At 42.9% G+C, this 27,556-nt stretch overlaps 1 protein-coding gene and 1 long non-coding RNA gene across 8 annotated transcripts in view; one reads left to right on the top strand and one right to left on the bottom strand.

The window, feature by feature from the left end:
* The window catches only part of sox5 (SRY-box transcription factor 5), a 73,419-nt gene that overhangs the window by 1,933 nt on the left and 43,930 nt on the right, over window positions 1-27,556 (bottom strand). For 4 of the 7 annotated variants that reach the window (XM_044022347.1, XM_044022348.1, XM_044022352.1 and 1 more), the window contains 5 exons: window positions 26,234-26,302; window positions 17,694-17,823; window positions 14,519-14,616; window positions 8,345-8,509; window positions 3,170-3,365 (listed from right to left, as the gene is read on the bottom strand). In XM_044022347.1, the coding sequence (XP_043878282.1) occupies window positions 3,170-3,365; window positions 8,345-8,509; window positions 14,519-14,616; window positions 17,694-17,823; window positions 26,234-26,302 (658 nt within the window). The remainder of the gene's footprint in view (window positions 1-3,169; window positions 3,366-8,344; window positions 8,510-14,518; window positions 14,617-17,693; window positions 17,824-26,233; window positions 26,303-27,556) is intronic. The other 3 variants (XM_044022353.1, XM_044022350.1, XM_044022349.1) reach the window with 3 other exon arrangements.
* Window positions 128-10,257, top strand: LOC122767029. The gene is made up of 3 exons (XR_006360152.1): window positions 128-175; window positions 326-442; window positions 10,204-10,257. It is a non-coding gene; the product is annotated as an uncharacterized LOC122767029 (long non-coding RNA).

Raw genomic sequence — 27,556 nt, 5'->3', positions numbered from 1 at the left:
TCATACTTGGAGTGTAAAAATAAATGTCTAAATAATTAGACAGAATAATGAGGATTGGTTTTATTTTCATTGAGTGTATTTGTGTTTTTGTTTGTGAATGTGTGTGCATGTGCGCTTGTTTTCAGAAGCTGGCAGGAGGTTTTCATCTGGAATAAATCTTCCCCGCTACCATGAGGTAAAGACATTAACATACACTTGATGAGGGAGTTTTCCCAGCACATCACTGTGTGTGTGTGTGTGTGTGTGTGTGTGTGTGTCTCAGACACGCAGACACACACGCGTTTGCACAGTTAATTTTGTTTTTTATTTTTTTATTTTTTTTCAGCCTAAAAAGTATTATCCCAAACCTTACCACTGCTCAATGTCTAACCCGAGCCTCAGAAATGAGGTTCTACCTCATGAGGACCAGACTTTGGCTCCATGAGATCCTGACAAGTTAATTGTAAGTATACCAGAACAGGTCCTTAAGAGGTAACAAAAACTACCACACACATGACAACTTGGGCTTGTTGAGCCTGTGAGTCGTGTGTGCTGCCCACTGCCCCCTTACCTGCTGTCAGCTGTAAACACAAAATGGATACAAACACACAATCTCAAACTGTGTGTGTGTGTGAGTTTTCATCTGAACCCTCACAGTTCTACTTGGACCAGATGACTCTCATTATGGCTAAAAAAGTCCTGCTAATTTCCCCAGTTGAGAACATCTGCCCTGCTGCTAAACAGACATCAGATCTCCTCGCTCCTCGTCGCCACCTATTATTCCTATTATTTCCGCAGCTTAGCCGCCGATGAGGCATCCGAGGCATCTGCTCTGACTGTGTGAGTGTGTGTGTGTGTCCGTCTTTCTGTGCGATTGTGTGTGCCACTATCACCTCGATTCATCAGCCATGTTAGCTCTTAACAAAGAGCCGTGGCTGACTTATGGGGCCTTTATCTGCGCTAATCCGCACTGCTAATGCCATCTCAGGCCAGATTACCAGCTTCAGATTGTAATGACAGAGCTGTGTACTCTTTTAAAAGTCATAACCAGAAAATCTGGATGTGAGTGGGGCCAAAAGGGGTGGGGTGGGGTGGGGGCTGGAGTGGGGAGTGGGAGACAGAAGAAGGAGATAGCGGCAGTATCGGGTGTCAATTTTGATCTGTCAAATGAGGAGGGAGGGGGCAGATAGATGCTTTTACTTTGTGAAAGTGTGTGAGTATCTCTCAGACTGACAGCAGTTCCAACCATCTAGACAAGTGAATGTGACCCAAATAGAAGAGGAGGGGGGTCTCTCTTTACACACGCACACAGCACAAAAAGACTCAGGCAGAGAGATGACTGCAGTTTGTTATAACAGGGACAAACATAGTGGAATGAAGTTGCAGGCACTGACAGTCCTTCAGTTAAGTTTGAGTTGACAGATGGATGGATGGCTGGTAGGAGTCACAGATGGGGGAACATGCCTCTGGAATGGTAGGTGTCAACAAAGAAAGAAAGGTGTGCCATAGAGATGCTGACAGAGAGACAGACTGAAACCTGCCTGAAAAGTAATTAACTCTTTCTCTATAAATACACTCAGTAAACATTATGCTAAATTTTATTTAATACAATGCAATGAGGAGGAAGTATTGATATGTAGAAATATGTAGCGAGATTTAAATATAAGTACAACTAGAATCAAAATAAAAATCCAAATTAAATGTGAATAAAAGTGACTTGGCTCTGTCTACATTTCTGGTCTTCAGTTCCAATCCGTTTATCTTTTTTATCTGTTGTTTGTTCCTGTCTTAATTTAAATCACCTGAACACACACAGGCACACACTCACACCCACATCAAAACAACCTCCTCCAGACTCTTCTAATTTGTAATCTCTGTCCCCTCTAAACTTGTAACAGGATTCCTCATACGACCATGAGCTATAATTACAAATTGTGTCAGTGTCGGAGTTTAACTCGGTGGCAACAGATGGAACATTATGAATTCCTACACCATAACTGGGATTTGCAACACAAAATAAACTGGTATTCCCACACAAATAATTCCGCTTGGATAACACACAAACTTTAAACACTGTAATCCATTTTTCTGAACAAAAAACATCTGGGACTGCAAATCCACTAATCTGATATTAAATCCGCCGATTTGTTGAAAAACAGTGAGATTAGTCAAGAAGTCAGAAAAAAATGACTAACTGCACTTAGGAGGAGGAGGAGGGGGTGGACTGGGTATGTGTGTGTGTGTTGTCATTGTGTCATTAACGCTGGGTGTTTGCGCTGTCCTGGCTCATGTAAGAGGCTTGTCTAATCTTATTGGTGATACCTCCTGTCTGTCATGTGCTCCTCTCTTTATTATACCCCACTTCATCGCTTTGGAAAAAAAAAGTGCTAATCCCCATTTCTCCCCCTCTCTCTCTCCCATTCCGTTCACTCTGTCTCTCTGTCTCTTTCAGTTACTAATAAACACATAACAATGAAGCAGCCCTGAGGCAAATAGCAACATGGAACAAAAAAACACAAACACACTAATTATAGCTTGTTACATATGTGCAATATTTGAACTATCAGTGTTGCGTGAAAAATTGATTAAGAGCAGAAAATAGTGATTCATTTATGTCATATATTATGTATGTATGTGTGCATATGACTGGGTATGATTATGGCACTGGCACAAGCAACAATTGAAACACTACAAGGAAAAACACTATTCTTGTTGTTGCCACTAACAGCAGAACTTCTGTTGTTTTCTTTCATTAAGTGAACCATTTGCAAACACTTGTATTTAATCATACTGTATGTGTATATTATGTATGGGCTCACGTTTTTATCGACAGTTTTTTATGTACAATACGTATGTGCATGTTTTCACAACTGGTGATGACCGCTTCCCTTCCTTTCCTCAGTCACGACATTTCCATGGCCAGCTATTTAACTGTCTTTGTCTCAGTATACAAGCACCAGCAGGAGAACTGAGTAAGGTGTTTTCCAGGTGACCTTTAATGTCACAGCCTATAAACATCTTTAGGGTGACAGCTAGTTGGTACATGTTGAGTGCTATTCTGTTTCTTTCTACCATTCAAGTCAGACTTCCATAATAATAACAATAATAACAATAACAATAATACTAATAATAATAATTATACATCATGTAAACATGCTGCGTGTGTGAGATGGACACTTGGTCCATTTACCTATTGAGCTGACTCTGGTTGGTGGTCCTCCGATGCTGGAGGGAGCGATGCTCTGCTTCATGGAACTGGCAGGGCCCAGCTTGGTGGCAGCAGCAGCAGCATTGACCTGTGGGGAAGTTGGGGGGGAGTTGGGTGACTTGCTCTCGGATGCCCTAGGCTTGGCCGACAGGTTCAGTGGCTGTGCACCCTCACTGTCCTGCAAAAACCAAAACAGCACAGTTTCGCCTGCTGTGACCACCGTAGCAATTTGGAAGCGGGAGGCCAGAGGGACACCTCGCCCTCCCTCACCAATACAACCTGCACTCAAGGCTTTGACACGCACTGATCAAACTGGAGACCATGCACAGCGATCTGACGCAAGCCTGGTGGGACTGATGTCAAGGTGCATGCCACTGCCTGTGTCCAAACAGCTCACCATATGTGAAAAATTAACAGCACGAAACAAAAGCAAACATTCATATACGTATGTGCAAACCAAGGACATAGACATGCAAAATATCCAATAGGCCGATCACAGCAAAGTAACACCTCAAACAAGGCAGAGAGGACAACACGTACGCACATGCACATGCACGCTTCACAAGCAGGCTCCAGTTAGCATGCATTACTGTATAATGCTGCTCGATGACATGCTTCAAATAAAGCCAGCGACAAGAGTAACAATCAAACATGTGAGGTGAAGGAACACCTTGAACTCGATCTTTGAATTTTGAAAACTACTGTAGACTCCTCTGTATGTCATTCAGGAAGAACAACAGTGTCTTGAAACCAAAGACACGCGACATCTCAATGTATCAAACAGCAAACAGAACAGAGGGCTGTCTGCCACTTCAATGAGCACTTGCTCCATTAGACACGAGGGAGCAGCAGCACTTTCTGCGTCAAAGACAACCACACACACAAGCAGCCCAGCTGTGACAGCAACTGCATCTATTCAAGTATTGGTTTTCTGAGGTCAGCATAATTGATGTCAACAGTATTTGTATATTAAGGCCAGAGCCATGTATAATAATGCTCTGTTGCCATATATGTGCACCCATTCATCTCAATCAAATTGATGTCAGCACATAATACATGGAACAGACTGTGGCCTCTAAATGAATCGGCATGTGGAAAACCGCATGAAGCCCGTGAGCTGTTATTACTTTAATCGTCATGGCAACATCACCCCTGCTGATGGCCTAATCCAATCAGAGGGAGTCTTGCAGGGTCACATGACAGGAAGGAAGGAATTAGACCGCCAAAGGAGCAGATGTACACAGACCACTCTGTGTAATTAAAACTCCGCAATTAAAAGGCAGACACAACATGGAGCAAGGGATGACTTACGGGGCCCACCAATAAGAAAACAAGATGCACAGCAACAGTGTTAATGTGCGACTGATTCATTTTGACAAGTAAATAATCATTGTCTGTATGTGTCTCTACTATATAAAAAAAAATTTTGGCATCACAGGTGTTGACTTGTTAAACCAGTCAACAAAATAGAAACATTAAGTTTCCTTTTCTTTCCAATTGCTGTTTAGAAGGTGCACAGTCCAGCATAGAGTGGGATCCAAAAAGAGAGTATGACAATGTCACAGTGTGTCTGTGTGTGGTATCTCTACTCATTAGGGCCGACTTTCCCTGATTCCCACTCCTTGAGTCATACTAAGCCTTATGAGCCCCTCACAACTCAATTAAGCCCTTCCAATTAAGCCTCTACGTGTGTGTGTGTGTGTGTGCGTGTGTGTGTGCTTGTGTACAATCTCAACTTTGTGTGTGTATATGTGTTAGTGTGCAGCGAGGCCTAACCGGATTGTCCTTCATTAGGGGGGGGGGTTTTCTCTCTAAATAGACAGAGGACCCCCCAAAGATGCCTTCATTGAGACAATGAGCCGGAGAAATAGAAAAGAGAACAGAGGAGGGAAAACTGAGCAGGATCTTCTCAGTCCTGACCCACACTCTGTGCGGCTTTGGCTGGGAACCCGTTTGAATATTTATTACAAATAGATAATGCCTCCGCCTCTTGTACAGTGGCTGGGGGAGTTTCCTCTCTGAGCCAAGCCAAATCCTATGGTGGGAAGGTGGCCAACCTGCATTATGCCACTGTGGAGGAATTAGTTTAGACAGTGGAGCTGAGAGGCTTGGACCGACTTGTGTGTGTGTGTGAGATTGTTCAACAAGCTCTATATCGCATGAGTGTGTGTGTGTGTGAGGCCTCTAAAGCAATCTAGAATTAATACAATTGCTTTTGTCTCTCTCTTGGCTGATGAAACAGTCTCCAGCTTTGTGGACAAAAACATGCAGAGTGACAGCAAGAGCCAGAGGGACAGAGAGAGAGAGAGGGAGAGGGAGAGGCTGAGAGAGAGAGTGCAGGGGGAGAGTGATAATGTGTGTGTGTGTCACTTTTGTAGATGCAGACATGAAGAAAACGACATCAGGGTTCTGCATCTTACCACAGAGGCTGATGGTTCAATTAACAGGACAAGTGTGTGCACAACTGTTGTTTATCCTGGCCAGATCTTTGTCTGTGTGTGGGTGTGCGCTATGATGTCCATATCAAGAACTTTACGTCTACTTTTCTTACGGTGTCTCTCAGTCTTTCCCTGTCGTCTCACTTCTTTTCATTCCAGCTATATTTGACTGTTTGGATATGAGCTTTATTGTCAAATGTATCAGATAGTAGATGACACCAAGGAGGCAGATTTGACACCATCTCTTCCAGTACGTGGCACAGTCAGTAACAGAAACATTAGCAGCAGTTTAGTGGTTGCATTATGTCATTTATATACCAGATGTTGTTGTCAATAGAGGTTTAGGTGTCCCATTCAGTTCTATGCTGCATCTAAAATTCAAATGTGTGTGTACATGTGAGCAGTCATGGAAGACATATTCAGATTGTTAACTTTACTAAGTATAGTATAGCATGCTTTTATTATTAGTATTATTTAGATTGGCTCCTATAAGGGCTTTGGGGTATACATGTATTTCAGACAGTACAGTTATACTTTTTAATTTTTCTTTATATGTTTTATTTATATACTATTAGGGATACTAATAATAATACTTATATTGATATTTCGACTTGATATTCTGAAAAAGCAAATTAAGTGTAAGTGAAAACCACAGGTCTGGTGATTGTTTTTTAAATTCCAAGTAGTATAGTATTATTAAGTATAACAAAACTGTACAGCTACTATAGTACTTTTTCAGTTACTTTCCACCAATGATTCAGGTCAGTGAATGCACTATATATGGCCATGGTATAGCTTGAACTGCACTATTGTATGAGTCTGTATGCATGCCTGCCTGCATCTTAAAATCCAGTCTTGCGTGTAAGAAAACTGCATGTATGCTGCAGTGATTTTGCCATGGTTGTGTGTATTTGTGTGGGAGGGGCTTTGGATGGTTCCTAGCTGGTAACTTGTCCACTTGTCCAACACCTGTGTGTGTGTGTGCATGTTTCACCCGAGGGTAAAGCACTTAAGCGATGTGCGCCTGAGACCAAACAGCTGTGAGCAGTGGCAGGCAGCAGGTCTCTAAATGACTAGAGACCTGAGATAAAGTCCACAGGGGGAACACACCCCTGAAATATACATGTCACTCTACCAGAGAGCAAGAGAGAGAGAGAGAGAGAGGAGAAGAGAGTTTAAGAAAGACTGAGATGAACTGAATGAAAGCAATTAAAAAAAGACCAGCAGGACGCTGAGTGACTGACAGGGAGAAAATGGAAAACAAAAGAAAAAAGTTTGTCCCTCCACGAGGAGCTCTGCGGTCAATCGGCTATTTTGGCTCCATGAAGCCAGTCGGGGTCCATGTGGGTCCACTCCAAGTCTGCCACTCTTGCTGGACTGGGGGAGCCATTACAGCTTCCCATGTTCCTGCAGCACTTGCCTGTCAGCCCAACTCCATATATATGGTAATAAATGTTTGTGTATCTGTGAGGTGGGATAGTTATGTGTGTGAAGGTGAAGGATGTGGGTGCATGCTCTGGGGTCAATGATGAGCTTTACTCAGAACCTGAAGTTCATCCTTACAGTGTAAGAGAGGTGTTTTAAGATAAAGGGATCTGTGTCTGCAGTTTACTTGAGTGAGTAACACTAATAAGAGGCAACAATGACTGTTTGTTTACAGCTGATGGTCAAATCATGGCTGTTTTAAACAAAGGTGGAGTCAGTAGTAAATCCAGAAGACAATTTACACATTCTTAAAGGAATATGAAGACAGGAGCTGCACAGGTCAATAATGGGATGATTCAATTGCAGATAACAAAAGAAAAGACGTGAAAGTGGAAAGCAGAAGTAGTAGAAGAAAGAAGGAAAGAAGAGAAGAGTTCAGATAAGGGAAGAAAATGTAAAAAAAAAAAAGGAGGAGATGGGAAACTTTGATTTATGTGATAGAAAGGGGTTAGAACAAATCTGAATTCAGATTGACAAACTCTGTGGGGCCTTGATAGTGTTGTTCCAATCCTAGACAGACAAATCATGTGTGCATGTGTGTCCTGGGTTGTGACTGACCACTGCACTTGTGGAAGATCCTGGAGCAGAAAGAGGACAGCAGGGGTCATGGTTGTGGGCTTGTGTGTGGGGAGGTAGCGCAGGTTTCAACAGTCCACCAGTTATTCATAGAATTCCACTTGAATGGACACAAGGCCTCCCTTTGGCCCTATTGGGCAGCCAGCCGAGAAAACGGCACAAACACTAATACATCTGAAGTCCACCATGACCAGATACCAGCTGGAGTTCTGTGATAAAGTTGGAGAGTTTGATTTGGGCAGAGGTGCCTGTGAGTTTTTGTCCAAGATCTAGTTGTACCAAGGTGTGCATTAGTAGAGGAGCTGGCCATTGCTTCAGACACTTGTTTGATTAAAAAAAAACAAAAACCAAGAACAAAGACACATGTTCAGGTCATGCAGTGCAGTGAACGACAATCACTCTGTGCTGTAACACTAGAAAGGCCAGAGGTTTTACATACTGTATGTTCAAAAAAAAATTCAGTTCCTTTACAAAGGATTTTAGGATAAATGTGTGTCTTTATCTTGAAATAAAATTTGGCACTAGAATCTGAGAGAGAAATTAAACTGAGTTTTAGAAAATACTCAAAACAAGTTGATTTGAAAATGTTTAGCCGACTTTGCACTGGCAGTTCTAGAATTAAGCACATAGTGTGCACATGCATACACTTTTCTTTTACCTTAGTCTTGTGTGGTGGTGGGGAGCTGTGGCTCTTGTCACTCTGTAGGTGTGTGTTGGTGGGTGGCGAGTGTGTGCCCAGGTTGGTTTGGGGTGGCAGGCTGCCTCCGTGCTGCTTGGCCCCGGGGGAAACCTGCATGGCTGCCAGCTGAGCAGCATACAACTGCTGCAGGTAGAGAGGGGAGGGAGAAAGAGAGAGGGGGGAGAGAAAGAGAAAGAGAGAGAGCGAGAGAAGATATCAGATAAAGGGAGGGGGTAGGAGGATAAAAAAAAAGGAGAAGAAAGGGACAACATGAATAAATGAATACTTGAGAGCACACAAACAAAAAAGAAGATGGTGGCTAAAAAGCTCTGGAAGAAGAGGCCATTAGTGGCCGGGCCAGTATTTGTGTGACAGAGAGACACAGAGAGGGACTCTGTCAACCCCCTCCCTCACCCCCTGGGAGAAGCGCTAACAGCCTCTGTGACAGGCCCAGAGATGGCCATGTCCCCTCCAGGTGCATCGTGGGAGAAAGGGAAAACATCCCAACTATCGAGGTCACGGCGGAGAGCCTAGCTCTTGCTCAAGGTGAAAAAAAAGTGATGATGCAGAGGGAATGAGAGAGAGAGAGAGAGGGTGGAAAATTCTTGAAGCTACATGCCAGATGAGACATGCCAGAATTGTCTTGTGTCCCACTCTGTTTTAGTGCGCTGACAATGAGACGCGGATACACAGGCAAACGCTATAAAATAGTCTGAGGAGAAGACAAACTGATTCAATAACTGCTGACTGAAAAAGGAAACACTTTCTCTCTGGATTTTTTTTATTTATGTATTTAATTAATTTCCAATTAAATCGAAGCATTATGGTTTGAGCTGCTATGGTGTGAACAATCTTGGGAATATTTATGCAATACAATTGTATCACACAAAACAGTCTCTGGCCAGTATTTCCACAGCAACAGACACAACATAATATTCACAACTTGGAAGGAGCTTCAGTATTCATAAATGATTCTTCTCACTCAAAATCATCCCATAAAGCTCAATTACTTTCATGTCGGCTAATACAAATTTCCAAGATGCCGTTTTGTTTCTCTCAGAATAGTTATCCCTGCTCTGAAGAGCGGCAGAGCGGTTGTTTTTGGTGGAAAGTAACTGATGTGCGTGTTTGTGTATGTGTCTGTGTGTGTGTGTATTTGAATAGTTATAATTGTTATTATTTATTTCTGGTTAAATTTTTCTGGAAGAGGACCATTCCTTTTTTTTTTTAGTTTAACTTCCGTCCTTCTGTTGGAGCTTGGCTGCTGGCCACCAGCGTCAAACAAAGACTGGTTTATGCAAATGGACAAGGAAGAGATGCTGTCACTGCTATTTCTCTCTCTCTGTGTGTCTGTGTCCCTCTCTCTATCTCCCTTGACAGCCACATTAGCGTCTGCTCTGCTATCTTAAATAAAGACATTTATCTTTTTTCATACAAGCAGGGAAAATGGAGACATTCAAACTGGCAGCACACACTCTCACAAAGGAGTACTTTTTTTGGAAGAAACTCATATTTAAATGTGAAATAAGCTCCACCTGACTGTCACTCACATGTGGCAACAAGCTAATTCGCGATGCAACAATGCAACAGCGAAATAACAGCAACATGTTTCCTAAAGAAAGAGAAAACTGAGTGACTTTTCATCAAGTTCTTCTCTTCACATTTGATTTCTTTCAGCTTTTATGCACCCGAGTGGTTTATTGTTGGCTCCTTTCAAAAGATTTTTCCTTAAAATAGGGAAGTCACCATTTCCTCTTTTAAAAAATTAGATATTCTAACTTTATCAAATGCTTTGATGAGGTATTTCCTAATTTTGGAAATAAAACCTGTGTCCACAGCATCTGCCACTGGCAAAGACACTGAAAGGAGCGATGGTAATTGAGGTGGATGCAGTCGGCTGCCTGTGCTGCAGCTGATGTAGAAATCAGCAGAAGATTGGTCATGCTCTGGCGATCTACATGGAAGCAGCGTGGAGGACCAGCTCACCGAGATCAGATCAGCCTCCACTCGCCCATTTCTCTTCAATTAGCTTTACTGTGGCTCATGGAAGAGAGAGCGGTGGAGGGGAGGGTGGTGATGATGGTGCAGACAAGCATGAACACCCCCCCAGATCGTCATACACCACCACCACCCTGCCCCTCCCTCTCTCCCTACCAGCCAAACTCCCCAGCGAGTGGACCACAGGCGGTGTGTGTATGTGTGTGTGTCTGTCCTGCCATATTCGGACCAGTGGTTCAAAGGCCTCTTTATTTGTGGAGTGAATTGAGTTCCATTACAAGGCCAGCTCCTGTCACTCAAAGCCTGCTCAATGGGCCAGCAATGACACACACACACACACACACAGACGTTGCAGAGGCACTGTGGAGCTCGCCCAGAGCATCGCCACAACGACATGCATGTCAACAAACAGGAAGTGACAGCGCAAAGCCCCCTGGGGTGACTGAAGAAGCAAACTCACACAGGCGCAAGCAGACACACACACACACACACACACACAGAGTGAGCGTGTGTGTGTGTTTATCTCTCTCTCTCTGTCCATTTGAACTATTATGACCAGTTTTCTCTCCCTTATCCATTGATGTGGCATTAACGCTAGCATGTGTTTTTGTTTACTTTTCAATGTGTGCACCAGTACCCCAATGTGTGTCTAGTATGTTTGTGTGTGTGTGTGTGTGTGTGTAGGGATGTCCACCTTGAGTTCTGTCGACAAGAGGTGACAAGGTAAAGTGTAACTATTGGTGTTCTTTGGGTGAAGACATAGAGGGTGATTGTTTGGTATTAGCACTATTGATGCTGTGTGTGAGTGTGTGTGTGTACAAGATAGAGTGAGTCTTGGTCAATAATCTGCAGCTTTAGTCAGATTACCAGCGTGTCTGCTCTTTGTTGTCAGAGTTAGCGGCCCTTCAGAGCAGTTGGAGCTCTATTGTTGACGTGGACAACGAGGACTATTGTATGGATCTTAATGGATTCTTCTCTGCCTTTCTGTCTGTCTTACTTCCTGTCTGTCTCAACACATTGCTCTTAGCTGCAGTCTGTCTTGTGACTAAAAGACATCTTAAACGCTTGTGTTAACCCGTCGTTATATCTTTTTTCCCCTCATTTAAGTAACACCTACTTATGATTGAAATAATAAATATTATCAAAAACCCACAGAGCTGACAACAGTGGTCATTGGAGAGGAGCTTATAAAAAGAACTTAGCTTTCCCCATATATTAGCTGAATTACCTATAGTCGATGACACAATAAACTACGACTTTTACACCAACAATACGACATTGATGAATGTACAGATTTAAGATACAGTGAAAATCATTTTCCTTTTCTCATTACATCTTCAGAGGCAGAATTTTCTTAACTAGAGCCGCCTATCCTTGCTGCCAATTGATTTCACATCGATCCAATACTGCTATCACAAAATGCCATTTCCTTGCAACCCAAAGAGGTCCGTAAGGCCGAGAAGGAGATACCAGCACCAAAGCAATTCTCATGCGTAAGGGAAATGCTTTGCTGTGCTCTTTCTCTCACCCAGATAAGGTTTTGTAGAGAAATGAGGCGTTCGACTGATTTCCCGTTTACCTTCTCTCAGCTGCTGCTGCCCCTCTTTTCTCCCTCTTCCTCCTCTCTTGCCTCCACCATGCCTGCCTCTCTGTTGTTCATCCATCCATCTCTCCAGTGTAAATCACGGTAATCCAGGACAATATGTTCCAACATCTGCCTCTCCATATGATGCCTGACCCAAGCCATTGACCCTCTTTATATCACACACACGTTTTCTCTTCCTCTCACACACACATGAACACTTTTCTCTTTCACTTACCTCCCCCCCCCATCAGTCTCTCTCTCTGATTATCCTTTTAACTGATCATCCTTCTAAATACTTCCGTTATCGCTGCCTTTTCATCTTTATCGGTAATCTTGCACTCTCTTGCCTAGATAAGTGCATTTTTTTTTATTTTCGTTTCCAGTGCTCTATCTGTCTGTCTCAGTCCATTTGTGTGATGTGGATGATATCAATGATACCAAGGGTCAATAGGGAACCAGATTAACATGCTCCACTGCACAATGTCAGACTCATCCCAAGATTAAAATGCTAAATGCCAACTTTGTACACTCCTAAGCTTCCATTGCCTTGAAAACCCTTTATGGAGGATTGTGTGTTAAACTCACACTGACGACACGGGCTACTTTGTTATTTCCTATGGAGGATGTTTCACATATAGAAAAAGCTTCATTGAGAGATGATCCATTTTTCTCAGAACTGCATTCATCCTACAGCCATGCTATTGAGAGTTTTTCTCTCAGTTTTAATTCCATACAATCTAGGCCCAATTCAAGTTTACTGGGATTAGAACTCTTATCATACATTTACCTTATAAAGATCTTATAAAGACAGTTTAAATGGTTACATTTTAAATCATATTGATATTAAACTAATAATTAAAGTTATAATTAGATGTGATGTGGGGTTATTTCAAGTCTGGTTTGGGCAGCCTGAAAGCCATTATCACAAATATGGTATGTTTGGGAAATTATGGGACAGTTTTTGGAGATTAACGTCCGGCTAAAAGGTTGGATGTATCAGCCATTTCCACTTTGAGTGTCTGGTACTTGTTTGTGAGTTAGGTTTACTAAAGGCTATAAAAGTGCTGGGGTACCAGAAGTCTTGTATTGTACCAGATTTTAGGTTTAGGTCTAAAAACCTATTTTTAATCAATTTCTATAGCAGCCTCTCTGTTCTAAGTTTTACAGTACACGATTTCTCTGTGGACTGAAACTAGATTCGGCTTCCTGTTGAACATCTTTTCAACAACCACAGGATACAAAACTCAAGATCATATTGATTTCACTATTTCAAACTCTGTCATGCTGCAGTATAATATATAATAATGTACTGTACATGAAGTAAACACTTGTGCCAAACATCAGTTGTCTGCACAAAATGACAGCACATGCTGTATGGACTGTGAGTGTGTTCTGTATCAGAAAAAATCTTTCATTCTATATATGTTTTTGTGTGTCTCCGCTAAGTGGGTTTTGTGTCCTCTCTGCCAAATCACGGTTACCTTGGCGACCTGAGACAGTCTTTTCTCTGCGACATAAACATCCCCTTATCAAATGAGGGTACAGAGATGATCCCAAAGGAAATCCATCCACATCGAGACATCTGTACTTGTGTTAGCCTGGACAAATCTGTTTCTTTCTGACAAAGCCTTAATCTCAAAGTGTGACTGTGTATTTGTGTGTGTTTTTCTGGGAGGATTGTAAGGAAGAAATCTGCTAGTGAGATGTGTTTTTGTACTTACTCTGTCCTCTCAGCCCTCACTGCTGGTTTAAAAAAATCCAATTGCAAGGTGGACAAAGCCATTCAGCTGGAGATTTCAAGAGTCTAAATAGTGGAACATATGGGCAGCTGGATTGGAGCTGTAATACCAGCACAGAGGACATTATTCTTGATCTAAACACGCACGCACACAGGGGTACTATTGTGATGTCTGTCGTCATCATCTCTACCTCTCGTGTCTATATGTGGCTGACAGTTGCACATGTACGACACACTGCCTGACCTTTAACCTTTATTTTCCCATGATTCTCTGTGTATCGCACCTCAAAGTGAAAGAGATGTACAGGAAAATGTGTGCATCAATGCAGCTGCTTTTCTCAGATGTTTAAATATGTGTTATATTTCATGATGCGTGTCAAAATGACGGGATGGGGGCCAAGTGCTGCCTGTACCCGGGCTCCGCTCGAAGTTAATGTGTCAGACAGGCAGCTGAGCAGACGCCCGCGCATGCTCTTAACCCCTGGGAGAAGGGAGCCCCAAAGCCCACGTGGATCTGAGTGGAAGTACTGTCTGTGAGGTCTAGCTGTAGGTGTTTGTTTGTGTACAGGGGTCACACGGAGAGAGTGGTGGCAGTCAGAAATACCAAGCAATTGGCCACTGATTCTACACATGCAGACAGAGTCAGACAGTGTCTGTTCTATTGCTGTGGCACCGTTGGTTATACAGAGCTACTTAAACCCCATTTAGTTCCTGTTGCAGGACAAAGTAACTGTGGTTTTAACACGATCAGCATTAGTTTACTTATTCCCAGTGGGACAAGAAAGAGAGCAATTATTATTAGTACATGTTTTTTAGTCTGTCAAGTGTTCACCTGTAGGCTCACCTGGAGCTGTAGTGGTCCCAGGCCTGGTGTAGCAGCAGCAGCAGCAGCCATTGATGTGGGGATAAGTTGGAGAGGGTAGGGGTCACCTAAAGACAACCAGACAATATCACATCTTAGTAACTTTACTCTAGACATTTTAGTACATTTTACACACCAGTGTAAAATGTACACCCCCTTCTCCAAGCATTCTATCTTTATCTCTCGTCCTCTCTTTTATCCTTTTCTCATTCTTCTCTTTTGCCCGTTCCCCTTCATCCTGCTCTACCTCTGTGCATCCCCCATCCCCTCAATCTCCCCCTTCTTTTCCTCCTCCTCCTCCCACTATCACCACCTGAGTCTCTCTCCCTCTGCAGCTGTTAAAGTCATCCTTTATGTGCACTGCCGGTAGGGCCTTAATGAAAAGCCTGATTGTGTGTCCTACTCCTTAATACCCCCTGACAAAGAGCAGTAAGGTGAGGGGATTCTGATAAAGCCTGCCCCAGTGTAGTAATTAAGAGCCGCCACTGCTTCTCTCTCCTCTCCCTTTTTGTCTCCTCTTCGCTGTCTCTTTGTTGGGAGAAGTCTGCTTTTAGTCTCTCTCTTGCTGATCATTCTCTTCTCCTCTTCATGTGTCCCACGTGTTGTCATATTTATCTCTTTACAAGTTACTCTCCACCTCCTTTTGCTCCTTCCACACTCTGCCAGGAATGATGAATCAACAGATAGATGGATGAACAATGTAGAAGGGACATGACAGGAGAGCAGGTAGAAATCAGGCAGAAAAGGACAAGTTCAGAACATTAGTGACCAGGTGCAGATAGGCCGAGATGTAATTACTCAGAGAGAGAGGATGGGGGGTAGGAGACAAAGGTCAAGGATGAAGGTAAAAGGGAAGAGACAGTGAAGGAGGGCAGAGAGGAGAGGAGGGGAGGAGGAAAACTCTACTTTATGAAGATCACACTGAATAAAATGTGTGACAGAGTTTAGTTTCTTGTTGAATAAACTTCACTCTTTATGGAGAAACTTTAGGAATGTTCACAGCGCTTGACCTAACATTTCTGACCTTGGTTTGCCTTTTGGCCCTTTTGGGACCTTCTATTGTGCATGTGTGCACCAGAGTAAATGTGTGTATGTGCTTTGCATAAGCTAGACTCTCAGTCCAACATACTTTCCCATATAACTTGGTTCTTAAAAAAAACAAAAAGTGAAGCTGAGACATTCTTTTCTCCAGCAAGGGAGGGAGGGCAGGAGGAATTAAGGAATTATTTCAGGACTGTGTATTCTAGGAGATGGATCTTTTCTCTGTGCTCCCCAGGCAAACATGAGCTGGGTGGATATTTATGCTTCTCCTGGGGGTTGCTGTAACAAAAGACAGAAGGACAGAGGAAAGCAAACATGTTGCTCTTGGATCGGGGACAGGGACCTTGATGGACAAGGCCGAAATTGTTCACCGTTATACATACGGAAGAGGGAGATGTATGGAACGTAGCAAGACAAAAAAGTCTTGCTTTAATGTCAACTTTTGCACAAATATGAATCCTTTTTAATGTATATAAATAAGTTCAAGGGACATTTCCAACATAAAGCTCAGTTTTTTTATCAGTCACTTTGGAGTGGGAGGTCAGCGGTTCAAATCTTGACCTTGTTATACCAAAGATGTGAAAAATGGTACATTCTTATAGGTGCTTTGTGCTTTGTGCGGTAACTTCATGAGGAACTATTTAACATGTTTCGTTTAACTTGTTTTGCTGGCTCACTGTCACACCTGCACTTTTACTACTAAGACATTATAACACTTCTGCTGTGACAAAGGCCTGTTAACTAATGTTATTGTTAACTAATGTTATTATGTAGAGAAAAATGAAAGTGCAACTCTAAACGGCAAATACATTTACAGGGGGATTCATAAGTTTTAGCATCCCAACAACAATTATATTTTTTGCTTCTTTTTTTTACAAACACAAAATCAGCCAGTTATGTACCATACATGGCCATATGTTGTTTACAACTTTTTATAATGTATGAAATATAGATTACAATCATCTTTAGCACCTTGACATGTTCTGTGCGACTGTTCAACAAGTGTTTAAACAAGACAGCCAAAACAGAACGGAGATCCATACACTGCAGATACAAATCTATTCTCTACGAAGTGCCGTGAGAATATGTCAGAGCACAATGCTACACGTGTCCTATTTAGAGCTGCAGCACCAAAACTACATCGACTCACAACAAGTTAGAAAGTTGCCAGAGAGTTTTCTCAGGGGCGGCTCAGCCTGGCGTGGTGTTCCATTCCGGTTGGAGTTGGCGGAGGCAGTGAAAAGACAGGCCCACTACTTGACGGTATTTACGTGGGTAGTGGGCGTGGGTGAAGATGGCACTAATTAAAATGGAATGGACTTGTTTGGGAAGCTGTGAAGGGAAGTTTGGGGGGGACGGATGAATATGCACAAGCTTGTGTTTGTGTGCATGCTGGCATATCTGTGTTTAAGTTTTTTCTTCTTTTGTATTTTTTTTGTGTTTGTAAAAATCACATAGCAATCTCTGGCTGCTTGTGTTTGATTGTGATTGTGTGTGTCTGTATGTGTGTGTTGTGTGTGTGTGTGTGGGCTGTGTTGGAAACATGTTCTGGCTGCATCCTGTGTTAATGTGAGGAGAACCTGGGGCAGGTCACATTACCACCCTCTCTCTCCCCCTCTGCTAACCCCCCCACTGTGCATTTATTCCCAGCATCCCCTGGCACGCACCCACCCTTTTCTCCCTCTCTCTCGCTCTCTCTCTTTCTCTCTCTATCATGATAAACAACACATTGCCACACAGCCGGAGCTTGATAGCCAAAAAAAAGTCCTGCATTTCGTTGTTTTTATACATCAAAAAATAGACAAGACAAAAGGAAGGAGCCAAAAAGACTGCAAGAGAGGGAGATAAAGAGAAAGAGGTTGAGAGTGTAAACAGGAAGGGTGTATTTGGACTGGTTTTTCTATTAAGAGAGAGCTGTTGCTGTTGGGGCGAGCTCTTCTTTTGGGAAACAATCCGAGTCCTTGTGTGGGAAAATGGTTATATTCTACCTTGCTTGATGAAAAACATTTGAAACGTCATACATAAAAACTGCTTTGACTCAGTAATTCGCACCTACTTATGAATGTACAAGTGTGTTTGTTTTTTGTGCGTGTGTGGACATTACCACTGCATCCAGGCTTGTAGTTGAAGCTGGGGGGCATGAGGAAGCCTTGCTGGGCTGCGGCCGCTGCCAGAGTCCTCTGGTCCGGAGGGAAGACGGGAATCATCAGCGGAGGGAGTTGGCCCTGGACCTGCTAATAAAGCAGGTGGAGAAATGGGTACAGTAGGTGAGGATGGACGGGTGAATGGAGGAATAGAGGAAGAAAAGAAGAAGGGAGAGACAGAGAAAACATTAGCTTATTTGGCATCTCTTCCAGTGACCATCCATAGACATGCACTCAATGTTGCTGAAGTTAATGATGCATGTAAATAATCCCAGAACAGGATACAGGGCTAAGGAACTTAAGTGTTATATGTGAATGACATCATAACACTTTCTCACATTAATATAGATTTTTTACAGAACACAGGTCAGTTTTCTCAAGACACAAATAAAGTTTATTCCACACTCGCAATCCAAACTCACATCTTCTCAATTCTGAGACAAAAGCAAGTCACAAAGACAATTCGCTGCACTCTCACAGCAGCTGGCCCTCTCCTTTTATTTGGAAGATGATGTTCTCTCCCATCTCCCCACATCAACCCCCCCCACCCCATCCCCACCAACAAACTGAACACACACTCGCAGGCACACATACACAAACTCTCCCTGCGCACGTCGGCAGAGAGCCATACGACTTCACAAGGTTTCCAGGATTTTAAAAGGAGAAGCAGAAAAAAGCTCCTCCGATGGGTGGCTTTGGCAGGGATGACAGGAGAGGGGGAGAGAGAGAGAGAGAGAGAGAGAGAGAGAGAGAAGACAGAAAAAGAGAAAAGTAGGACAGATGGTTGTACTAAACAGAATTCTGCCAAAAACAACACACAAAGACTTGCGTGTGATGGACTGACTGACAGTTTGAGAGGAAAGATATGAAGGGATGAGGAGAGGAAGTGAGGAGAAGAGGGAAAGTGGAAAAAGGTGAAGGGGGAGAAGAAGGGATCTTATCTCGCTGTAAAGCTGAAATTTAATGCTGTTATGATGAAGAAACCAACAATCATGAAGAAAGCGAATGAACTCGAGCCAAATCCTGGGCATATTATCGCAGGTTCTTAAAACGTCAGAACTAGAATATCAATGTTTATTCATAAACTACTGTAAAAAGATTCACAGTAATCAATCAGTAGAGCCCCAGCAACTCTTCAGCTGTGTAGGTGAACACAGTCTGGTATGTTCTTTTCATTTATTAACTTGTTTTGGCAAATTCTGGAGTTTCCATTTGGCACCAGCTTTGAATGTTTGGGCATGGCGACAGCACAACAATGCAGCGCCTACACTGTACTGAGATAAAATAGAACGAGGCAGAAAAGGCAGGTCATGCAATGTAATCCCTTATTTAGCAAATCACTTCTGCACGTTATCTTTTTGTTTCATCATCATTGAGTATTTCTGTCTGACATGTTCTCAGATCTGTAAATGTCATAAAAACTGGTGCTGCCAAAACTAAAACTATTTTGGGGTTCCACCTGAGCTGGATTGAGTAAATTCAAGTTTTATCCCTGTTTCTATATTTAAAAAAAATAACTTTTTAAATCAGTCATTCTTTCCCTCATGTATCACAGTGGAAACTACCACAACGTGTCGATAGGATCTTCCATTAGAGCCTGGCTGCTTAGCTGCTTTAAGACATCAACAAAAATTTGTTGATTATTCCCTAGAATAATCTCTAATTAATATCTGATAAGAGCTAATGTGAGAACACTAGAGGAGAAACTCCGGAGAATCCACAGTAAGTAAATGGGTGAGTATACTACCTCCTGTATGCAAGACAGGAGCCAAAGTCTGGATCCTTCTCACAAACTCTGAAGAATGTCTGAAATCAAATGTCTGAAAATAGCTGTTCATGTATTTCACACCATTAAAGCTTTTTTTTTTTTAGGAATTTGAAGTGTCTACTAGAAATGGTGAGAAGAAAACTGGATTCACATGCTGACATGTCTTGTTTGTGATGGGTTACCTAAACTTTAACTGTGTTAAAATGGTGGTGTGTCCCTTTAAATGAAATCCCTCATGGGGTCTTTAGGCCTTTGACCTGTGCTTCCCGTTGTAAAGCACTTTGTTCCCCTCTTTTCAACTCATTTCCCTTCCAGTCACTTATTTGCTGGGAGGCCAGAGATGTAACGGCTGAATAGGACAATCGGCAGGTAAAAGCTGTTTGATGTGGAAAATTGATCTGGATTGATGGAAATGGCTCCACAATCATAAGGAATGTGGTGGTGCCATGACACAATCAGGTAATACCTCAGTGATATGGGCACTTGAAGTGGTTATCGTGCCTCAGACAGGTAAACAGAGAGCGAGCTGCTGTCACTCAGAGCTCGTAGTGCTCCCAGCTTTCCTTGTGTGTGCGCGCGCAACACTCAAATTCCCCAGGCGTATGAATGCATGTGTACTGTAAATACCTGTGTGTGTGTGTGTGTGTGTGTGTCTCCTTCTCCTCCTCCTCCTCCTCCCCTTTCCTCCCGCTCCAGTGTGTCGGCATGCGGCAGCCGGCAGCACTGTAATCAAACTATCACAGCGCAGGGGAATAGCGCTCTCTTCAAGCAGATCCTGTTTCCCCCCTTACACCAAAAACAATAATTACTCCACCATTTTGGTTAACCATAAACCACTGAGCCGCCTGTGCCACGCGATCAGAAGGGAGAGGCGTTCCAGCACAAAGCTCGGACAGGACCCCTGCGGGGATGAATCACAGACAGAACATTTCCACTTTGCCTTTCAGGCCTAATTGGACATATGCTGGAGTGGAGCTGGCTAGCAATACTGTAATGTACCGTAGGGAGGAGGAGGAGGAGGAGGAGGAGGAGGAGGAGGAGGACACAAGGAGAGGAGAAGAGAGGATGAGTCTGTAAAAGCTGTAGTACATACCTACTGTACATATAGACACAGAAAGAAACATACTGTTGAACATCTGTGTGTGCGGGCTTGTGTGCGCGAGGCTTTGCCTTCTCTTTTTTTTTGCAGATGAAAATATCACAGAAGATACTTTAATAGCATATATATCTTCTCCTCTCTATCTCTGCCTCTTTCAAAAAGCCTGCTTACAATAGGAAGACATTTATATACCCACGGAACTGTTGCACAATACATTCAAGTCTCCAAAATGGAATAAGCTCAAGCAAAAGAAAAAAAAGTGCAGAATGGCAAGAAAGACACACAAAAGAATAAAAGAAAATTGAAATACAAAGACAGAGAGAGAGACAGCAGAAGGAACAGTTTTTGGGAGAGTCATTCCCTCCCATATGTTGTTGTTAAAAGAGGTGATTTGGATATGTGTGTAACAGCTGCTGTGCTGATAAGCACACATCCACACACACACCTCTTAAGTGGAACACACGCAGTTGAGAGTAAAAAGGAGAAACAAGGGACACTGTGTGTGTGTGTGTGTGTGTGCACATGCATGCTTACATTGGGGTAAGGGTGCATGGGACAGAGGGGGGTTTGTCTACTCCATGGCTTCTTGTACATTCTTAGATTATCTTCTTCAAAATGACTTAATTATATATTTGTCCTAATACTGGATATACATAAATGCAATACGTTTAATTGGATTATGGGCTGTGTGTGTTTGTCTTGTGATCACTAATCATAACGTAAACCTGGAAAGCCAGAGGAAAAAACATGAACCAGAGCGCTGCCTCCCAAATGAGAGAATGAAAATCGGACAAAGAAATGAAACGACAAGAGAAAAAAAAACAGTTACAGAAAATGAGGGTGAGCGAAACCAAGAGAGATGGAGAGAGAGAAAAAAGGAGAGAGGCCAAAACTATCAGACTATCATCTCTACATCCCAAAAGAAGGAAAAGGAGCTTCTGAAACAACATGCTCTTGGGAAATAACACACTCCTCAGCTTCTGTTTCACATCAGGCCCAAAGTGAACATGAAAACCACGCACACAACATCTACACGCCCCTCCTCCACATCCACAAAAGAAACCTTAAACAAATGAAATGGTCTAATCAGTGATAGCTTTTGAATAAAAATCAACCCAAAACAAAGCAAAAAAAAAAAAACCTGTGAAAGGAAAAGATATCATATACTAAGGCAAGTGTGAAACTTTTCCTTAAGAACTTTCACAGGGGCAAAGAGGACAGAAAGAAGGAGAGAGGTTGTTGATTTGCCCTGGCAAGAGAACTTCTCAGGAAGTAAACGGCAAAGAGAGACATGAGAATGAAAGAGTGAGAGAAAGAGAAATGGAGAGAGGAGCAAGAGTTGGATAATTGGCAGCGAGTCGAGGCTGCGTTCACCACGCGCCAGGCGGCACAGCTTGAACTTAAAGCGCCGCTGCGGCATAATGAAGATGTGGCCGCTAATTAACATATGGGGTGCGAAACAGGTTGGTTGGCACGCGGTGTGCTAAAAACTCCAAGGTAAAGTTATTATTGGGGAGTAATTAGCTCTATGAAGTTAATGCGCCGAACAATAGCTGCCAGCGACGCACAATATGGCTCTCATCTGAGTGCGCAAAATAGCCCCCACTAAAGTGCGAGTCCCACAGCTAAAATCTGTTGGCGACCATATGCTCCGGCAATTAATGCAAGACCTGGATGACCTATTGCTGAAGAGGGGACGTGTGAGCGATAGAACCAATAATTAATTTGGAGAGAGAGAGAGGGAGAGGAAAAGAGAGAGACAAAGAGCGATAGCTAGCTTTTAATATTAATCCATTAAGTTTCTATGGACAGGGGCTATTAGAGGCCAGCCTGCTGTGAGAGTAGGGCCAACAGTTCATGTCACAACAGCACAGGCTACGACACGTACGCGCACACACACACACACACACACACGCCCAGGTATGTGTGTGTGTGTGCATACATTTAGTAGAAATCATATGAGTGTGGGTCGGTATCAGTGGAAACGGCTGGATGGTCAGGATCCAGCTTAGTACGTACGATTGTGCAAGTCAAACACAAATTACACTGGTTTGCAGTGTAATGGGAGTGATTAAACAATTACACAGGCAATTGGGTTAGATGCTCCTATGCACAGAGTCACAGAGGTACTGCGGTGTTGTGTTTTCATTTATCCAGTGACTATTTTTGTGAAAGTGCCTGAAAAAGATGCTTTGCTGAGTTTGTGCTTTAGTTTTTTTTTCTTTTTTCTGTTTCTTTTTCACAAATTCAATTAAAACTATTCAGCACAGACAGAGGCTGAGCTTGTGCGAGCATCTGGTATTACACTGTGAGAGGTGTGTGTGTGTCATTTTGATTGAGTTACCAATGTCGATTAGCTTTAATAAAGAGCTTGTTAACTGCTCTCGCCAGCATGTCTAGCCACTCTTCAACTAGTTAAAAGCATCAGGTGGCTTCACTCCTTTCTCTCTCTCCCCTCACTTTTTCTTCTTCTCCGTCTGCTTTGCTGATACCCACCTATGGCAATGGTGATGCTCCATGAGCTAAAAGAGGCACCACCACAGAACAGGACAAACTTGACAGTGTGTGTGTTTTGTTTTAAATCATTACACAGGACACACTTGTCCCCTCACTGTCCCTCCTCTGTTTTAATATACATTGTGTATGTGTCGTTCTATGAAAATGTGTGCATGTTTTCAAGGTAAGCTCCGAGCTGCTCGGCAGGTGAGCTCCTTTCATCCCTGTCGCGCTTCCCCGCGCGGCGGCAACAGTCGTTCCCGGCAACACCGGGGGGAGCCTCGGAGACAAGTCACTTAATTAGAATGAGAGAAGACGAGAGGGAAAGCAAAGGGAAGTTTGAGGAAATGCACTCAACCCTTCGAGCTTAACAAGAAGGCCCTTAGCAGGGGGTGGGAGTGCATTTGTGTGTGTGTGTGTGTGTGTGTGTGTGTGTGAGTCTACTAATACACACATTATTTTGAAATTCTTGTGAAAGCAACTTGTGTTTGCTCCCTTGGACCAAGCAAAACTATCTAGAATGTAAGGGTCAATTTCCTTTCAATTTCCAGGGGGATACATTTTTTTGGATTAGGTTGGTCAGTATCAGAGCATTAGTCAGAATAGAGGTTTAAGTAAGATTACTTAGTATGGATTTGGTGCAAAATAATAATGAACGTGAGTGTAGGAGAGTGTGTGTGCGTGTGCAAAATAAATGACTCATAATTTCATGGATATTACCAGGTAGAATCAATTAGTGACTTATGAACACTAATGACTGGCGCATGCCTGTGTTGTTTATACTGTATGTGATTAGTGTTGCTGTTACGCCTGCCTCGTAAAATACCTTGCTCGCTTGTTGGCTCGAACTACATTCAGCGAGGGCCATTGGCCTAAATAGTGGACGCTAACACCCATATCAGTGGCTTGATTTGGGTTTCGGGGTGAGAAAAATAGGAAACCGGACGCGAGGACAATAAATAATTTGGCCTCCTTTCATGAGGGATGTGTGTCACTCTCCTCTGTTTTTCATGAGCCTGATTATTCATTTCATCACCTCTTCCAAGTGGACGGTTGAAAGCATTCTTCACAGGCCTTTCGGGGTTTGGGTCTAACAAAGCCAAGGATGCACACACACACACACACAGCTGAACTCAGCCTTGTTCGGGAGAAATGCAATCATGAGGGGCTTATCATACAGACAAAAAAAAACACACACGGACACACAAACCCGACATAGTGAACCTGGTGCCCTCTCTCTGGCAGGCCATTGTATTGTGGGATTGTGCGGACAATCTCTTCATGAATGATTAAGCAGTGCGTTTCTCAACCAAGTCTTTGATGATGAGTGTGTGTTTGATCATCAGGCGAGGGTGCAATGCTCTCTGTGACTGTTTGCGATATGTGTGTGTGTGTGTGTGTGTGTGAGGGACTCAAGGCCCATATTTCCCACTGTTGTCGGTGTTTGCGCATACTTTGATGTGTGTGATATATGCGAATGTGTGCGTGTTCTGTGCTCCTGTGATGAGCCCGTTGATTGTGTCTCCCTCTCTTAACGAGGCTGCCTTCAGCTGCGACTGCTTGTGAGAAACTATTGTTGGGCCCGTTCAATGGAGAGACGCTTGTTTGGGAAAAGGTTGCAAAGTCATGGGAAAAGCGAGCTTTGTCTCTGCGGGGTCGTGAGGGAGTGAATCATGAGCGGACATGTTTATAGCTTAACACACACAGCTGCGGCAAACACACACACACGTACACAAACGGGTGAGGAGATGACTCTCGAGAATGCACAGAGGAATCCTCCGAAACAAACGTACTTTCTTTTTTTTTTTTGTCAAGGGGACAAAACACAAAACAATTCAGAATCTGACTCGCACAAAGGACATAAACACAGCTGCTTTGCACAGTATCATGAACACATATAAACACAATTCTGACACACATGCTATCACAAGGTCTCTTATCACCCAAACTGTGTATGGCTAAACTCTCCAGAGGAAAGGGAATGTGTGTGTGTGTGTGTGTTCCTTCTTGGACAGGGTGTCTCTTTATGACACAAAGCCCTGCTTTCTTAGCTCAAAATTCAGTGTCGTCTGCCTTTACAAAGGCCTGGGCTATTCATTCAAAGCCACCTGGACCAACATAGAGGCTCCAGTGTAGACCCCCAAAAAATGGACAATACATCCATTTTTAAGTGGAAACACCACCCATTTTCTCTAGACCTACAGACATAGATTCTTAATAAAGAGGACTTTTTTTTAGTTCATTAACTGTTTGTACAAGACACAGTTCCATGTGTGCACATAACCTACATGATTTGATTTGTGTATCATAACACAGAGCGCTCCAAATAAGAAGTCAACTATGTTTGTTTTTCCTACAGTAGTTTTGCCTGGTGGAGAGAAACTCCTGTGGATGCCAGGTCACAAAAAGAGAGTGAAACATGATCCCGTCCTGTTCTTAAGCCAGGAAAACAAGCATCAATGGATTGCGGTTTAAAAAATAATTCCGTGTACTGTTTTATTAATAAATTTTCATTACTGTGTAAAACACATTGACGTGATCTGTCGCTTGACAGATCACAGCAAGAGATGAAACTTAGTGTGTGAGGGTGCTTGAGTTGTAATATCCAAGACATGACCAAGTAAGGCCAGGTACAAATTGCATTCAAGCCCCAGATTACTTTATTAGCACAAATGGCACGTTTTCTTTGTTGGAATATACTCTTGCCACAAAAAGTCTTAAAAATAAAAGCAGCCTGTTCCTTCATCTCACTTGTGTCTTCTGATTTGACTCTTCTGTGACTCTAGATTTGCTCAGCGCAGCTGTTGCTGAACCCAGCCAATCTACTGCGCTCGCTCTCTCTCTCTCTGCAAACACCCTCACAATCACCGACAGACACAATGGAATAAACATTAGTGAAGTGTGCTTCACTGACAGTTTGATGTGTCAACTTTGATTTATGTAATAAAGACTTAAAATGCATACACTGCACTTGCCAGCACCCTACTTCTGATTTTTGCAGACAGACTGACCACTTTTATGTGATTACACAGGCTGTAAGTGTGTGTCAATGTGTGTTGAAGGGGAGGGGAAGGAAAAAAATGTGATGATTGAGCCACTATCCACTACACACACACAAATGCACCAACCATCCTCACCTGAATTTGTTGCTGCAGGAGGTTGATTTTGTGTTGCTGCTGCAGAAGCTGCTGCTGTTGCCGGGCAATCTGAAAACAGAGCACACAACACATTTCTACAGTGTACAGTGTATATTGTATGTGTATGTACGTGTGTCATGTGTGTGCAGGGCCTATGGGAGCTGAGACACATCTGCAGGTTTCTGAGGCCCCAGTTGCACGACAGTTGCAGAGCTGATGCCCTGCTCTGAAATATTAAACATCTCATCTCATCTGGACTCAGCTCAGAGCCAAATGGACATCAATGTCACACAAATTAAACATTTTAAATTATTTTTAAAAACACTGGACATTTTGTCAGGCAGTGCCATAAATAATGATTAAACTGATTAAATCTTTTTCTACAAATTTAAATTCAGGAGTGATGCTGCAAACTGACATGGCACTTGTCATGCAAACACACTTTTAACCTCATTGACTTCCATGTGAAATTAAGTTTAAACAAACAAAATATATAAATCAATTTATTTTGCCTCTCTTCTTTATTCATACTTGTCACAACTACGTCCCTAAAATGTAATTATCTCCAGTGCAGAAACTCTCCAGTGCTTTATTGAGTGGAAAAGAATTACACAAGTGTTTCCACATGCACTACATTTTCATACTGCAAGACTTACTCAGTGTGCACTGGTGCGGGATGCAGCCAAGGGCACGGTAAGGTATTGTATTTGTCACAGGCGATTTGTCCTTACAGCTGTGTGTATGTTGTTGTCTTAGTAAATCCAAGCTTTCCAAGAGCGAAAAAGCACAACAAAGAAGGAAAACCCTTCTCTATGCAAATACCTGGCAGACTCTTGCCGCCTGGGAGCTTGGAGTGAGTGAGTGAAAGTGTGTGTGTGTCTCAGCGACATATGCTGCAACACGACATACCCTCAGCTCATTCCTGCGCAATGTTCCTGTGTCCATGCTGCCAAAGCTCAACATCTCTGGCTGCATGAACACTGTGTTAGTATGTATGTACAGTATGTATGTGTGTGTGTGTGTCATTTGTTGCTTTCCACCTTACGTGTGAGCCCACGTAAAACTTCAGACGTATGTGTGAAGATTTCCGATGACCATTTGTGATGCCTCAGTGTGTGTGTGTGTTTGGAAGTCTATACGTATTGCAAGGCGGGTTTGATTCCACATCAGTATGTAATCATGTGCTTGTGATTTCATTGAGTTTGTATTTTAGAATATTCTGGAATATACTGGTGTTTGAAGTTTGAAGAAATAATTATAACCTGTACTCAAAGCACTCAATCTGTTTCGACACAAGAATCAGGTGCTTACCATATACTAAGC

The sequence above is a fragment of the Solea senegalensis genome, linkage group LG3 (genome assembly GCF_019176455.1).
Source record: "Solea senegalensis isolate Sse05_10M linkage group LG3, IFAPA_SoseM_1, whole genome shotgun sequence".
NCBI lineage: Eukaryota > Metazoa > Chordata > Actinopteri > Pleuronectiformes > Soleidae > Solea > Solea senegalensis.
This window is presented reverse-complemented; position numbering and strand designations above follow the sequence as displayed.